Genomic DNA, 16,064 nt, shown 5'->3' with positions numbered 1-16,064 from the left:
AAGAAGTGGCTGTTTATGAGTCCTGAGCTAGACAAAATGATAAGAAATAAAATCAATATCGAATTATTCCTTTGTGAAAGAACCACCTTAACTATTTCCTCAGTAGGCAACACCAATGGACTTGTCAAGATGGACCTTGTTGAGATATTGGAGTATGTTGCTTTTAAAGCCACAGAAGCCAAGAAAGGATTTAGAGAAGGGAAATATTAATGTATATCAGTCTTTGGCAGTCTGTTAGGGCAGATGAAGAGTTAGTTCTTTCCCTGTGCCAGGAAACACTGGCCCAAAAAACACATGCAAAAAAAAATGCTATTTTGACCTTCAGCAAAATACTAATAGTTTGTCCTCTTCAATTACTATTGATATCCTCATTCTCAAACAATAAGTGTAAAGAGTATCATGTTTTACATTCTACATATTTATACGGTTCTTGACAGCTTACCTTCTTGGGAGACTTTAATGGTTTCTGTCACATTATTCTTTTGCATCAGGCCCAGAAGAATTTTGACCCAGTACAAATTGAACAGGAGATGCAGGCCAAGCTACCACTGTGGAAACTTCTTCAATTCCCTTTGCCTCCTTTGTGGAATAACACCAAACGTCTAGCTACAATTCATGAACTCATGCACTATTGTACTAATGGTGAATAAATGTCTTAATTTTTAATTTGTACTCATTTGTTCTTGGGTATGTGGGTGTGTATGTGATATGCCATCAGATTATATCCTTTTAAAAATGACTTTTTATTTGGGGCTTATATTTATTTGTTCATGGATGTGTGTGTATGTATGTAAGACATAGGATTAAACATAATATATATATATATACCTATATATACACACATATATCATAATCATAATATTTAATATCTTAATGTAGATTATATATTCAACATATGTAAAATAATATATAATTTAATGTAGATTATGTATTTACATAACGTAGTATAGTATAACATATAGTATACATACATACATATATAATTTGTGAATGTGTACATGTGTATAAAGTTTCATATGTGTGTATAAGTCCCGTGTATGTGTGTATTATGATGAAAAGTATTATGAACCTGAAACATAAAACTTATGCTGAATTGCTATTTTTTCATTTTGAATAGTTATGATGTTCTAAGCAGTATGTGGTACCCAAAGTTTTCTCTGGGCAAAAGGCATGAAACATGAATTACCCCTTATCATTTAATTCCCTTAATCAGTAATTGGAAAATGTTACGTGGATAACTTGCCTTTCAAAGTGCAAACTTTCTCCTCAATCTGTCCGTTAAGTAGTGAAGTTTAGAAAATAACTGAAATGGAAAAACAGCAAGGTCAGGAACTCAGAGAGGAATTGAACTAGAGTCCTCTGAAGTTCCTTCTGATTTTGCTATTCTTGTTTTTTTCATTTTAACTCCTTACAAAATTATTCTTCCTTTCTTGATCTGGAGTTTGGTTTATGCTCAGAAATCTTGTTATTTACTCATATTAATAATTCCATAGAATATTTCCTGAAGCAACCCCAGTTCAAAACTTTCCTATGTCACTCAGGGTTCTTGATGCTGAAAATCAAATAGTGTGCATTTATTACACACCAGCTGAATACCAGGCTCTCCTTTACCTGTATTATTCTTAATACTTAATTCTTAATATTATTTCCCTGATTCATTTCTTCTCTGCCTCTAAAACATCCTGCTTACAAAGTGATCTACCAAAAGCACAGATCTGAATGTCAGCCCTCTACTCACTAAAATCCCCTGCCTACCTATTACCTCTAGGATAAAATGCATATGTTTGACCTTCAAAGCCTGTCATAAATGCTTTTCAGCCTTATAACTCCTTCTTTATTTCCATATACTAAACAGTTGGGAAAAAAAACAGCTTTCTTGGTATTCTGTATATGGAATCTCACAGATACTCCCTCATCTCTAAAAGAGAATCCATTCTTCATTTTCACTTCTTCCTCTCAGAATATTATTTTTCAATAAAGTTCCTCTTAAATAAAATTTTCTGAATAAAAACATTTTTGTCCATCCCCCACCCCGGCTGCTATCTTTTTTTTTCAAAATTATTTATATACATGTCATATCTCCATTTAGAATTCAAACTTCTTGGGATCAAGAAAAAATTTATTTTTGCCTTCATATGCCCCAAGCCTAGCACAATTCCTGGTACATATTAAGTGCTTAATAAATGCTTGTTGATTAATTGTTTGAATGAATGATGAGTTGATCAGAGATCCAAATACAAAAGTAAGAAAATCTTTGCCATAGAAGAGTTTTCATTCTGCCCTTCCAGCCATACTTTCAGCAGAACATATTTATTACTTTACTGAGCAAAACAAGATTATGTATTATGTATTTCTACATCTGTCCTCTATATCCCCAAATGTGTCCATTTCTTCCTTAACCATTTCTTCTTTGACTAGAGCCTAAAATTAAGGAATATTGATTATATTACACTTTTTTTCTTTAACTATCTAAGTCAAGGTCTTCCTTCAAAGCCTAGCTAAAATTCTACCTCTCCATTCACTCTAACTGGTGATTCTGGCCCACAATGATTTCTTATTTTCATCCTCTAATACATTTCACCTCTTTGGCACTTATTTCCCATTCAAGACATTGTTAATTATTGTAATATATTGGTATATGTAACTTCGACTTCTTTGCAGACACCCACAGAGGCCAGCTAGGTGGCACAATAGATAGAGTACCAGGCCAGGAATCAGGAATACCTAAGTTCAAATATGACCTCAGATCCTTACTTGTATAACTTTAGGCTAGTCACTTAAATCTGTTTGCCTCAATTCACTCACATGAGGTCACAGTCAGATGACTCAATGACAAAAACAAAAATGCCCCACAGACAATAAAATAACTAAATGATTCAGTAAATTTGTTTTCTTGATCATTTCATATATACATATATATATATATATACGCAGATATATACATATACATACACATATATATACACATATGTATTTATGTATGTATATATGTATGTGTATATGTCTATATATTGAGTAACCAGTAGGTTTAGAACACAGGTCATTGTTCATGCCCTTAACTTATTATGCTTCTTGAATATATTCTAGATTTTAAAAATTAAAAATCCTTATTATTTGATATTGCTAACTGTAAATGATATTTTTGTTGCCTTTCATAGCTGTATTAATCAGCTATTATGTACAAAACAGTGTGATTAATGCCATAGGGGAAAGATAAGACATAGTAATTACCCTCAATGAACTTTTAAAGTCTATTCAAGACAATCAGCCACTTTCCCTGCTTCTAGAAAGCATACATCAGTTTTTATTTAGCCTCATATTCCTAATGATTTTTGAAAAATTCTCCTCCTCCTCTTTCTTCTCCTCTTTCTTCTCCTTTTTCTTCTCTTCTTTCATCTCTTTCTCTTCATCTATGAGTTCATTGACATGAGGAACATCCAGTGAAGAAAATTCCTCTAAAATATAATTTGTTACTTCCTTTGAATCTTATAATTTTTGAGAATTGCTTGGGAAGGAATTGCTGAGAAGATTAAATGAATTGCCTAAGGTGACCCAATCAGCCAGAGACAGTCTTGAACCTGGATCTTCTCTACTTAGTCAGATTCTCTCTAACTGCTAAACTAAACTGCCTAATTCATTAAGTATAATAGCTATTTGATGTTTGTTGAATTGAATTGAAATAGTCTTTAAGAGTTTCTATCTGGCAAAAGATCTCTTACTGCAATCAACCAGTAGCCAGACTTTGCCTAAGAGATGGGTAAACAGGCCCTTTTCAGACCCTTACTTGCAGCCTCTTAGCTTAATAGTACCATTAAGAGTTTGTGCTCAATAGGATTGGTTTTTTGAGAATTCACTGTTGCTTCTCTGCTAACATATAGTTGTAGTCTAAAGGCCTTTAATGGCAGTCTAATACAGAATTTCAGAGAGAAAAGGACCAAAAGGCCCATCCCCTCTAATCCATACCAATATAAAAAAAACTCCAAGGTAGATATTGAGCCTTTGCTTAAAGATTTCTACTGCAGGAAAAACCTGTCTTACATCTTCTGAGGCAGCCTCCTTCACCTTCACAAATATAATATAGGAAAAACAAACAAAAGACCAAAAAATTAATACAAGATATTGTATTTGTGAAGTTAATTTTAATTCAATTAATTTAAAAGTTTAATTAATACATTTATTGAATTCTATCTGATTTACCTAGCCTATTAAGATTTCTTCTAATCCTGACTGTCCTTTGGTATGTGAGCTCTCTCAGATTTTTGTTTATCTGTAAATCTGATATCCATATCATCTATCCCCTTATCTAAGTCATTGATAATAATATGGAATAGTTTAAACCAAATATAAATCCTAAGGCCCTCTACTGAAGACCTCTTTCCAAAATGAAATTGAATGACTAAAGACTCTTAGGGTTCAGTCATTAAAGCAATTGTTAGTCCAGTGAATTGTGCTATCATCTAGCTTACAACTCTCTTAATGAATCATATGACGTTATCATGTGCTTTGTTGAACACTAGGCAAACAAAATCTATAGTATTCCTTTGATTTAACATTTTGGCATTCTGTTGATCTAACTATTCTAGTACCTTTGCCAAGAAAACCCCAAATGGGCTCACAAACAGTCAAACATGGCTAAAATAACTAAAATAACAATAAGGAGAATTCCCGCCCCTCCCCCCCAGAAATCCAATCCAAGCTATGGTTTTCAGATTCTGTTCTCTTGCTATTTTGCAGAGAGGAGAATTGAGATAACCTTTTAAATCTAACCAAGTCCAGCATATTATGAGCTTCATCCCATTTTCCCTTCTTTTCAGTTTCATATCATGCATTTGCATTCATCTTCTACTCCCTTACCTTGCTTTCATCACCTAGACATCTCTTTTTTTTTGATCCCAAATTTGGATTAGAGAATTCCTTGTGCAACCACATCAGTCACTTCACACAATATTTTCCTTTCTATCTTCAGATTTCATCCTTGAAAAATCCTCACCACTCCTGTTAACTTTTTTTTTAAATTTCAGTTTTTATTTCTGAAAAGAGAATGACAGTTATCAATAAAATAAGAATCACAAAGTTTTAGTTAAAAGAATCTTTGCAATTTTAGATCCCAACTCTTTCATTTTTCAAAGAAACTGACAAGATGATAGCCTTTGGAGATCATATACCATAGAATTAAATGCATACTCTGTCAATGACATTAGTGGTTTGAGTGAGGGGAGAAGAGAACAAACACTTTTAAAATACCTATTATGTCCCAGGCACTATGTGAAGTGCTTTACAATTATTTCATTTGATATTTACAACCCTGAGAGGGAAGTCTTATCATCCTTTTCTTACAAATGAGAAAACTGAAAAGCTTCTTTAATCTTGATTAAATGATTTGTCCAAGGTCACACAGCTAGTAAGAGTATGAGGCCAGGTCCAGCACTCTACCCATTTTGACATGTAGGTGAAAAACATTGAAGCTGGAATCAGAACTGAGTTAAATCCTGCATTAAACACTTTCAAGCTGTATGATCCTAGCTAAATCCCTTAATCTCTTTTTACCTCAGTTTCCCCATCTCACATATGGGGACAATAATTACACTAACTTCCCAGTATTTGGGAGAAGATCAAATAAGACATATTTGAAAAGTGCTTCACAAGCCCTAAAGTGCTATATAAATGCTAGTTTTTATTATTATTATTAATTATTTCATGTACCTGGAGTTTATTTATTTGTTGGGTAGTTTGGAGACAAGATATTAACAAACTAGAAACTGATTAATATAGATACTTCTGGAATATCAGATATTTGGGGCAGGATTTTTAACATTTAAAAACTCTGAAAAAAACATTCTCCTTATTGGTTTAAGGCCATAAGTTTAAAGTTGTAGGTGCCAACTGGTTATGCCTTCAAGAAAGTTCTGATTATCTTTTGCTCTCTTGACCATTCCCTCCCAAGGTTTGGGGCTCCCACAACATCTTTCACTATCTTCTCTTTGCCTTTGGTTTAACTATAAAGGTGGCCTTCATTTCCCACATGACTTTGACTCTGTTACAGAACTTTTGAGTTGGAATGAAGTAGAAAGAGCCTTCAAAGTCTTTACATTTGAATGTCTGAAATTAACTGAAGTAGATGATTTTGGAAAACTGAAACCTCCCAGAACTGATGCTGGATCTGATTCAGAAGTATTTCACATCCCATGGGACAATCCTGCCAGATTTGCTAAGCAGATAAGACAGCAACAACTTATGAAAAGAGGTGCAGAGGAAAAAGTGTCTATACCATCTATTCTATCAGGTAACATTTCATCAAAAGAATGAAAAATATTCTTGATTTTTATCATTGCTCTTTTTGCCAATGTTGAATGTCATAAACATTGATGTATTTAATTTGAGTCTCTATTTGCTAAATAAATGACCATGGAAAAGCCACATGGTACCTCTCATCCTCAGTCTCTTCATCTGTAAAATGGGGAAAGTAACACTTGCACTATTATCTCTTATTTGTTCATATTAATAACAAATCACAGGTAGAACTTTAAGATGTACAAAGTGCATCATATAAATGATCTCATTTGACTCTTGCAATAGCATTGTGAAGTAGGTGAGAAAGTGTGCAAGCAAATGTTTAACAACTGGTTCTTAAAACAATAATAACACCAGGACTCATTTTTTCAGTTTAATCTGCATTGTTGACATTTCCCCTCACTTTCTTTATTGTAAACAATCAACAAAGGAACAAATCGAACCCTGATTTATGGCATTTATTATTTCTGTGATGTAAATGCTCACACTGTAAATTTTACAGTCAAATCTTGGGTCATTACCCTCCCTCCTCCTCCCGCCAGGCAGAAGTCACTTATCATCCCCACTTTACATACGAGAGAATGGAATCATTCACCCAGAAGTTGAGTAACTTGGCCATGACCACAGAGTTAGGAAGTGCCTAAGGTAGAGTTTGAACACAGCTATTCCTGATGCTAAATCTACACTCCTATCTACTCTATCTTAAGGATGACATTTTTGTAAACGTTTAAGTACAATATAAATGTGAACTGTCACATCTCATAATTTTATTTCTATTGAAAAAATCTCCTCAGAAAAGAAATTGAACTTTCCCCAAGAAGATTGGTTGAAGAGTGCAGCAGAGCTGGCTGGCAAGAAGCAATCAGAGGAAATTAAGAAGAAATCATACTTTACCTTAAAACAACTGGATCTGGACGTGACGAAAACAACAAATGACGAGCCTCAGCCTGAAAATAAACAACAATTAGGGCAGGAGTCTGGCGTCAAACTGCAGATGAAATCAAAATCTACAGGTAAATAAAACTGAAGCACAGGGGAAGCTTCATAAAAATAATTAAGAAAGCCATAACAGATGTTTAAGGAATTATAGTTTCATGAATTGGCAGACCTTCAGCATTGGAGGAGACTTCAGAGATTAGCAATTCTAAAGGTATGACCCTCATTTATCCAATGGGGAACTCAGTAGCTGGAAAGGCAAAATGCAACATTTCTAAATAGCTCTTCATAGGAAGTCCATTCTTATATTAAAACAAAATCTCCCTCATCAAACTTTCCATTTATTGTTCCTAGGTTTCCCCTTTGATATCAAACTGAGTAAGTATAATTCCATTTCAGTGTGACTGTTTTTCAAATATTAGAAAAGTGCTAGTCTCATCCCTATGTCTTCTCTTTCCCAGGCTAAGTAGTATTGACATCAAGGATGTAGATTCAGATCCTTTCTCCATCATTTACTAGACAAGTGTCTTTGCATTCATTCTGAACTTTAATTTCCTCATCTGTGAATTGAAGATAATATCTGCTCTGCTGGTTTTATAGAGTAACAAAGGAGATGCTAAATTGAAAAATCTCATGCTAATATAAACTATTATTTTTATTTTGAATCCCCTCACTAACACTAATACTCCCTTAAATATAAGAAGGTTGTAGCAATGTGCAACAATGTAAACAATTATTTTTATTCAAGTTATAAAACTAAGAAGTGCCACAAAAACAAGTATGTGTCATTAGGAAGGGAACGAGCATTTATTATGCTCTTACTATGTGCTAGGCACTCTTATTAATATTTTACAAATATCTTCATAGCAACTCTTGAAGGGAAATAGAATTTTATTATACCCATTTCACAGATGGGGAAACTGAAGCAAACAGAGATTAAATGTTTTGTCCAGAGCTAAGAGTATCTGAGACCATATGTGAACTCATATCTTCCTGATTCCAGGCTCAGTGCTCTATCCATTGTACCATCTATCTGCCTTGTTTTCATGCCTTAGAAATGCAGCCTACTCACTATTATCGAATGTCTAAATTAGGAGATTATTTTTCAGGGTATACTTAGTAAAATGAAATGATAAGAAGTAGATGAAAATCTATTTCTGAAAAGAAATGCTTAGGGGTACATCCTCAGATCAATGAAGACTCAGTTCTCCTTCCTGTAGTTTATCCACCTATGTGAAGTATTCAATGACATACAACTAGAGCAATGGCCCTGAAATGCTTTAAGATACTTTACCTGTCAATTGGACAATTCAACTATGTTCAATGTGTTATACTTAGTAAGGTTGAAAAGTAGAATAATACAAATAAAAATTATTTTCAAATAGCAAAAACTATTAGCTGAACCAAACAAACAAAAAAGGCTTTCTGGTTAACCTTGCATGAACTAGAAATCAATTAGCTATTACACCTCATTGTTCAAGCAATATAATTGATAAGGCTTTTCTTTCTTGTAGTAATAGAAATAGGAAAATATGTTTTGTAAAAACTTCTGGCTAATAGAGAGATGAAGTCAAACTCTGGTTGCACTTTTTCAGTATGTTTTGTTCTAGTAAATGTGCAGCCCCTTTTGTTTTCTCATGGTCACATTCTGAACCAACCAGGGTTTTTGTATCAGCCTTTCTTTCAGATCAAAAAACAAAAACAAAAAAAAACCAACTACTTAATTTTGAAAAAACAGTAATTTTAAAAAGCAGTAACTGTAACTACAAGCTATAGAATCAGATCTCTAGAAGGACAGGGAATGTTAATGATTCTGAATGATGGAAGTCAATGAGAACTGAAGGTTTTTTTGGGTCTTTGATTTTCTTATATCAAAGTGTGATAAAATGGATAGGTCTCTATCATAGTTACAAGAATTCTTGAGTACAAGTACTTCCTCTGAATGTGTACTCCTCACCAAATAAATCATTTAACTTTTTTAAGTATTGGTTTAAAAAAAAAAAAAGGTATATCCTCTTCAGAGAGCCTTCTAGCTTCTTTCAGTTTCATATCTCACCTATGTACTTGTATATACATGTCCTATCTCATTAATATGTAAATTCTTTGATAGCAGAAACTTCTTAAGTTTTCATATACCTAGCTTGGTACCAAATAAATAATTTTTAAATAAAGTACATAGAGATCTCCCTTCCTTTTGACCCTTCTGTCCCTTAGAATATGATATAACAGATCTTTCTGGACACAGAGTGATGTATGACCCTTTTGGCAAATGACAGTTATAAATGTGGCCTCAGATTTAATGTACCTGATCTTAAAGGTATAACTGGAAGATTTCCCAAGGGGAAAGGAACTTAAAATATCCTAGTACTATCAAGCCCATCATAAACTTTTTCCAAAGGGAAAAACACTCTGGGATTGCTAAGTATTTGGGAGTTAGTTAGATCTTCTTGAATTCCCTTTGGACAAAAAAAGGGATCAGATTATGACCCTTTGGGGATGAAGCAGTGAGCAAAATTTATAAAGTCCTTTAGATACCAAGAAAAGAAAAAACATGCTCCCTGACCTTGAAGAGTTCCCATTTTAATGGAGGAGACAAAATACAAATAGTTGTGTACATATAAAAGATATGGTAGATTGATGGAAGGTGATTGTCAGGCAGAAGTGGGGATGGAAGTTCCCAGATGTAGGTAACCAAATAAAAAGCAAGTTAGAAACTATTGTGATAATCTGGACAAGAGGTGATAAGGATACTTATCAAAAGTCAAAATCATGTGAATGGAGGGAAGGGGACATATAGAAGAAATATTGTGGAAATAAATCAGTGAGATTTAGCAATTGATTGGATACAAGGAATGAAAGAGAGGGAAGAGGCAAGGATTCTTACAAGGTTGTAAACTTGGAAGGCTAAGAGAATAATGTATGCATCCATAGAAATGCAGAAATTTGAAAGAAGGCTATCTTTTCACATAGGTCTATTTTTGACAGTGAATTTGATATTGGAGATGATTAGCAGTAAGTTGATAATATAGGAATGGAGTTCAAGAGAAAAATGAGAGTGATGGACAGAGACAGATAGATAACTAGATACATCCACACATACACAAATATATATATATAGGTATAAATACAATAAATATAGATACATAAAGATACATAGATAAATACATACATACATAGATATATAAATAGATACATAGATAGATATGGATACATAATTATATAGATATAGATACATAGATTGATATATATACACATGAATACATAGATACACAAAAATGGAGATTTAAGCATTACATACATAGAGATGATAATTCAACCCACTGGAGCTAGAGCTGATGAAATCAACAAGGGGGACAGCCTAGACAGAAGAAAAGGAAGACCCAGCACAAGACTTTAAGGTAAATCCATTCAATGATTCAACAAAGAGGTGAATAAATACCTCAAAATAACTAGTAAGAATAAAACCTCAAAAGACTAGTGATCCAGAAGCCAGAAGCCAGAAGGATGGGAAAGGATAGAAAGTCAAGAGGAAGGTATGGTCAGCACTGTCAAAAATTTCAGAAAGATCAAAAAAAAAAATGAGGACTAAGGAAAAGGTCCTTGGATATAACAAATAAAAAATCATTGTCTTAGAGGTAGGCTCAGCTATATGGAGGTTCAGTCTTAGGGATAATGTGATCTCTAATGTGGAGGATTAGATTTCCTTTTCTCATATTTTTAGCTTATTATAGCCTGTCCCTAGTGCCCTGGGAATATGTGGTTAAAACTTAAATTTTCTGTTCATGATCAGTCTTCCCAAAAAAAGGGGGGCATGTACTTTAATTTAAAAAATGCATGTCAAGGTAAGACATGAATCAGGTGTTCCTAGGACATATTTCCCAACCTTGCTGCTTGACCCCTCCCATAACTTGGATGAGATGGTAGTCAACAAGCCTTTACCTTCTGATATTGTAGGAGACCATTTGATCTTACTATATACACTGTCATGTGTCTTAGAGTTCTCTGCTTCTACCAACTGTTCTTCAGGCCCCTGATACTGTCATCTGACCTACTTCCATAATCCAAGGATTTCTTAGCTGCCCAGATGATACACCATTAGGACTTCAGAGCCTTTCTATATAGCTTGCAACTGATTTTTTTTAACATGCTATCTTCATAATTAATGTGACTTCCTTAAGAGCAAGGACTACTGTCTTGATTGTTCTGTTTGTATTCCCAATGCTTAGGCACAATGAGTGACACATAGTAAGAAGGAAGGTAGCAAATATTTATTAAGCATCTTCTCTGTTCCAAGCACTGGACTAAAAGTTTTATAACCCTGGGAGGTAGTTGTTACATCTCCAGTTCACATTTTAAGAAACTCAGGCATACAGAAGTTACTTGTCCAGAATCGCACAGCTGAGAAATCTCTGAACTCAAATTTGAACTCGGGTCTTTGTCTCCAGATTTAGAGCTTTATACCATTGAGCTCTAGTAAATATAGTAAGCACTAAGCTTGTTCATACATTCATTCATCAATTAAAAGTTAAAAGGAATGTAGTTCATGTAATCCAACTCTTTCCTTTTATAAATGAGAAAAACGAGAGCAAGTGAGGGCAATTGACTTAGATAGGATCACACAGTTAATTATACTCAGAGATTGTATCAAACCCAAATCCTTTGGCTACATAGATACTGTTCGTATATATTTGATAGAAACAAACTTAACCAACACTCATAACTAAGTTATTTTGAGGTATTTATTCACCTCTTTGTTGAATTATTGAGTGGATTTACCTTAAAGTCTTGTGCTGGGTCTTCCTTTTCTTCTGTCTAGGCTGTCCCCCTTGTTGATTTCATCAGCTCTAGCTCCAGTGGGTTGAATTATCATCTCTATGTATGTAATGCTTAAATATTTTACTCTCTAGGGAGAGTGATGTTTAAATCTCATATCAACCCTGAGACACTTTTCAAGATTTCTGAGTTTGCATCTTATGATTCAATTCAATCCTACATTGTCCCCCTCACAATAGAAAGCTTTCTGATCATCCAGGCCAAGACTAGGACTCAAACTTTTATTAGTGATCTTCTTCTTCAAGAGCGGTAGTTCCCAGGGGCTCCTTGCCAATCAGAGAATAATGATTAAACCTCTCAAACTCATAAGGAAATATCTTAGCCTAGACATGTCCACTTTGTGAGCAGAAAAGAACAAACACTGAAGAGATATTGAAGGATCAAGCCATTTTAAACTTTATTTTTTTTAATTGAAATTTTTTATTTTCAAAACATATTGCAAGGATAATTTTTCACCATTGACCCTTGCAAAACTTTGTGTTCCTCCCCTTCCCCCCCCTCTTCTAGACGGCAAGTAATCCAATATATGTTAAACATAATGAAAATATACGTAAATCCAACATAAGTATGTGTACACTTTAAACTTTAAAAACAAGTTTGCTTGGCAACTGCTAAATCTCCTTCCTCAAACAACTGTTGCCCTCTGGTGGCCTAAATATGTGAATGAGTATCACTGCAGCAGAGTTGATTGACAGTAGACTGGTCCCACAGGTGGCCACTTCAATTGTCACTGCTGAAGTACTGATTAATATGAGTGATTAATCCTGAACCCATGACTTAGAGATTGTTTAATGCAATTAAGGTATTCTGAAGAAAGGATAGGTTTGAAAAACAGTTTATACTTTGGGTTTTGCTATAGCTGTTAAGTGAATTAAAAAATTACTTTCTTTAACTGTCCATCATGAATTTTGACCCTTCCTAAATTCTATTAACTACTATGCCAGAAATCCTTTTAAACAATTATTATGAACTAATTAACATATCAATAAATAAAAGTAAAACAAAATGAGAAATAAATCTGTGGAATTAGAATTAATTATATACTAAGAAAAATAAAGTATATACTTTAAGACAAAAATATTTATTTGTGTCCTCTTCTGATCCTTTTTCTGCCTTAAAAGTTTTTAAAAGTATATTACAATAGATTCAGAATTAGAAGGGATGTTACAGTTTGTGTTATACAACCTCCGCATTTTACTGCTGAGCAAATTGAAGCCAGAGAACTTCAGTAATTTGACCAACATTACACAAGTTGTAAATAACAGAGCCAGGTTTCTCCTAGGTCCTCTTACTTTAAATCCAGCATTATTTTAACTATACAAAGCTGTTTTTCCCAATCAAACTGATAATCAATTGATGAAATGTTTGCACACAGAAACAGTATATATTAATATATAGTAATACATTAACATAATATATCAATATACAGTGTTTCTGTGTCCAAACAGTTTTATGTATATATGTATATATATATATATATATATATATATATGGGTATATTTACATATATACATATAATACATAATAGTACATATAGGAAATATATGTTTACAAATATATGTATGTATCTATGTATATATAATATATGTATACACATATATATACGTGTATATATACTTGTATATATAATTTATATTATATAAATGTATGTATATATGATATATACATTATGTATATAAGTGTATGTATATATGAATATGTATATGAACTGAATAATAGTATTCAGTTTAAATATTCACTAAGATTTTGGGGGACATCCAGTATATATAGTTTATATACTACTATATAAAGTATGGATATATAGGATTATATATAGTAACTTTTTTGTAGTGGTATCTTTGTGAAATGCCTTCATCATAATAACCCTGTAAAGTAGGTAGCATCTGTATCATTTTATGGATGAGAAAGAGTGACTAAGTGATTTGTCCATGTTCAGGTAACCATTACTTGTCTTAAGTAGGATTATGAACCAAGATCTACTGATTCCAAATTCAGCATTTTTTTCATTACATGATAAACTTCTTACTTTTTGTATTCTCTCTGAAATAAAAAATACATTAGGAAAGCTGTTTCATTGTTGTTGTTGTTTTCCCCTCCAGAGGAATGGGAATGAATTCATTTTTTGGTATTTGAAAACTACTAATTCACACTGTTAAGAATTTATGCTTTTGAAAGAAAAAAAATCAGAAAAGAAAGCTTCTTTCTCATTGTCCTATTAGGTAATGGGATCAGAATGGTTTTAGGGTGCACTTTCTTTTGGGGGTACAGTTTCTTCTGAAATTACTAACACACAATTTTCAGAACATATTTTGTGAAAGATAGAGGCTTTTTTCCTCCCTTTGGATTCTGAGGCTCAGGAGGGGAGTATCAAATCTCCTAGAAATCTGGCAAACCACAGAACAGAAGAATTTTTATTCCACAGATTTCATTTCAATTGCTCCAAGGACTCATGGGATGTTGAGGTCTATTTAAGTTGTAGTTGGATTGAGTTTTTTTTTCCTTGGGTGGATGAATTTATATACACAGAAAACTGAATTTTGCTTTATTGACCTGAGTCTAACTGGAACCTCACCAGCTCAAGGGGGAAAAAAAGTTAGAACCTAGTTAATAAAAGTTCAGGGTTGTTATGGTCTCCAGAAAAGAAAAAGAAAAAAGTTGGCACTTACATGACAATCTTAACCATCAGCTTCCTTAGAAAGCCTAAGTGTAGTCCTCCATGTCAACAAAAGGAATGTTTAATGTTTATACTTTACACCCATTAATTCCCTCTTTAGGCTATTTGCCATCTATATGCCTGCACCATGGATCTGAGAAAAGAAGGGCACCTCCTATACAGGTTTCATATGAAATACCTAATTGTTGTCTTAACTGGTGGGAATTAAGTAGGGACCAATAGGGTCAGAGTCACAAATTTGTCCTTCATCTGGACCAGTTAGTTTTTTTTTTTTTCCATGACCACAGTTCCCATATCTCACATGTCTCAGCTCTCTTGTAAATGAACACTCTCCAAGGGAAGAGAATAGTTTCCCAACTACAAGCTGGTGAGTTTTACTTCAATTCAAAATATTAGAAGGAAATATCAAATGCATCAGTGAACATCTCATATAGGAAACAGTAAATACAGATGGTGAGGATGGGAAGTAGACCTGCTGTTTCATTGACATGGGGAACTGTAGTAGAGCAAACTTCCTCTAGTAATGCAGAAAGATTCTTCAGTTTATGGTGTTAAAAAACTGATTAGGTCTCAGTGGAGTTTGAACCCTCATCTTCCTGGCTCCAAGGCCAGCTTTCTATCTACTACCCTAAGCAGAGGGCATAGCTCTGCCTGGAGGCAGAATGACTTGAGTTCAGAATCTCTGACACTTAGACTAGTTGTGTGAATCACTTAATATCCATTTATCTTAGTTTTCTCAAGTACAAAATGGGGATAACAATAGCACTTTGCTCCCAGGGTCATTGTATTAAATGGGATATTTGTAAAGCACTTAGCCCAGTGCCTGACATAAAAACTTTTATAAATGCTTCCTTCCTTCCCATACTCTGTGATCTGACATTTCTGTTTTGGCCAGAAATTCTGATGGTCTTACTCTCCCAGATTGACTTTTTTTTTTACAAGCCCATTCTTTGCCTCATTTTTACCTAGTCTTAATCACCAATTAGATGTTACCTCAGTCAAACTGAAACTCGAGAAAAATCTTGGCTTAAAAAAAAAAAAACCAAGGTCTTCCAATGAATCCAGGGTCATCTCCAGTCTTCCTAATCTATATGTTGCCACTGGACTCAGCTCTGGAAGAGAAAGAGAGGTTGTTGACTTTGCACAACACCCCCTCACTTAAATCCAATTCACTTGCAAGTCATAGCATTATTTTCCTGATGCCATGATCCTCTTCAAAAATGAAAAATAATATCTTCCTGACAAAAAACAAATAGATCATGTCAGTTTCATATCCTTTCTTGACAATGTAGAGAGGACACCAAACCAGGGAATTAGTGCAACTATAGTG

At 33.8% G+C, this 16,064-nt stretch overlaps 1 protein-coding gene across 2 annotated transcripts in view; it reads left to right on the top strand.

Moving 5' to 3' along the window:
- The window catches only part of SPAG17 (sperm associated antigen 17), a 236,943-nt gene that overhangs the window by 112,487 nt on the left and 108,392 nt on the right, over positions 1-16,064 (top strand). For both annotated transcript variants that reach the window (XM_031967380.1, XM_031967379.1), the window contains exons 13-15: positions 492-642; positions 6,044-6,283; positions 7,086-7,304. In XM_031967380.1, coding sequence (XP_031823240.1) covers positions 492-642; positions 6,044-6,283; positions 7,086-7,304 — 610 coding nt within the window. The remainder of the gene's footprint in view (positions 1-491; positions 643-6,043; positions 6,284-7,085; positions 7,305-16,064) is intronic.

Source organism: Sarcophilus harrisii, chromosome 4 (genome assembly GCF_902635505.1).
Source record: "Sarcophilus harrisii chromosome 4, mSarHar1.11, whole genome shotgun sequence".
Classification (NCBI taxonomy): Eukaryota; Metazoa; Chordata; class Mammalia; order Dasyuromorphia; family Dasyuridae; genus Sarcophilus; species Sarcophilus harrisii.
The sequence above is the reverse complement of the archived record's forward strand: the minus strand, read 5'-3'. Positions and strand labels throughout refer to the sequence as shown.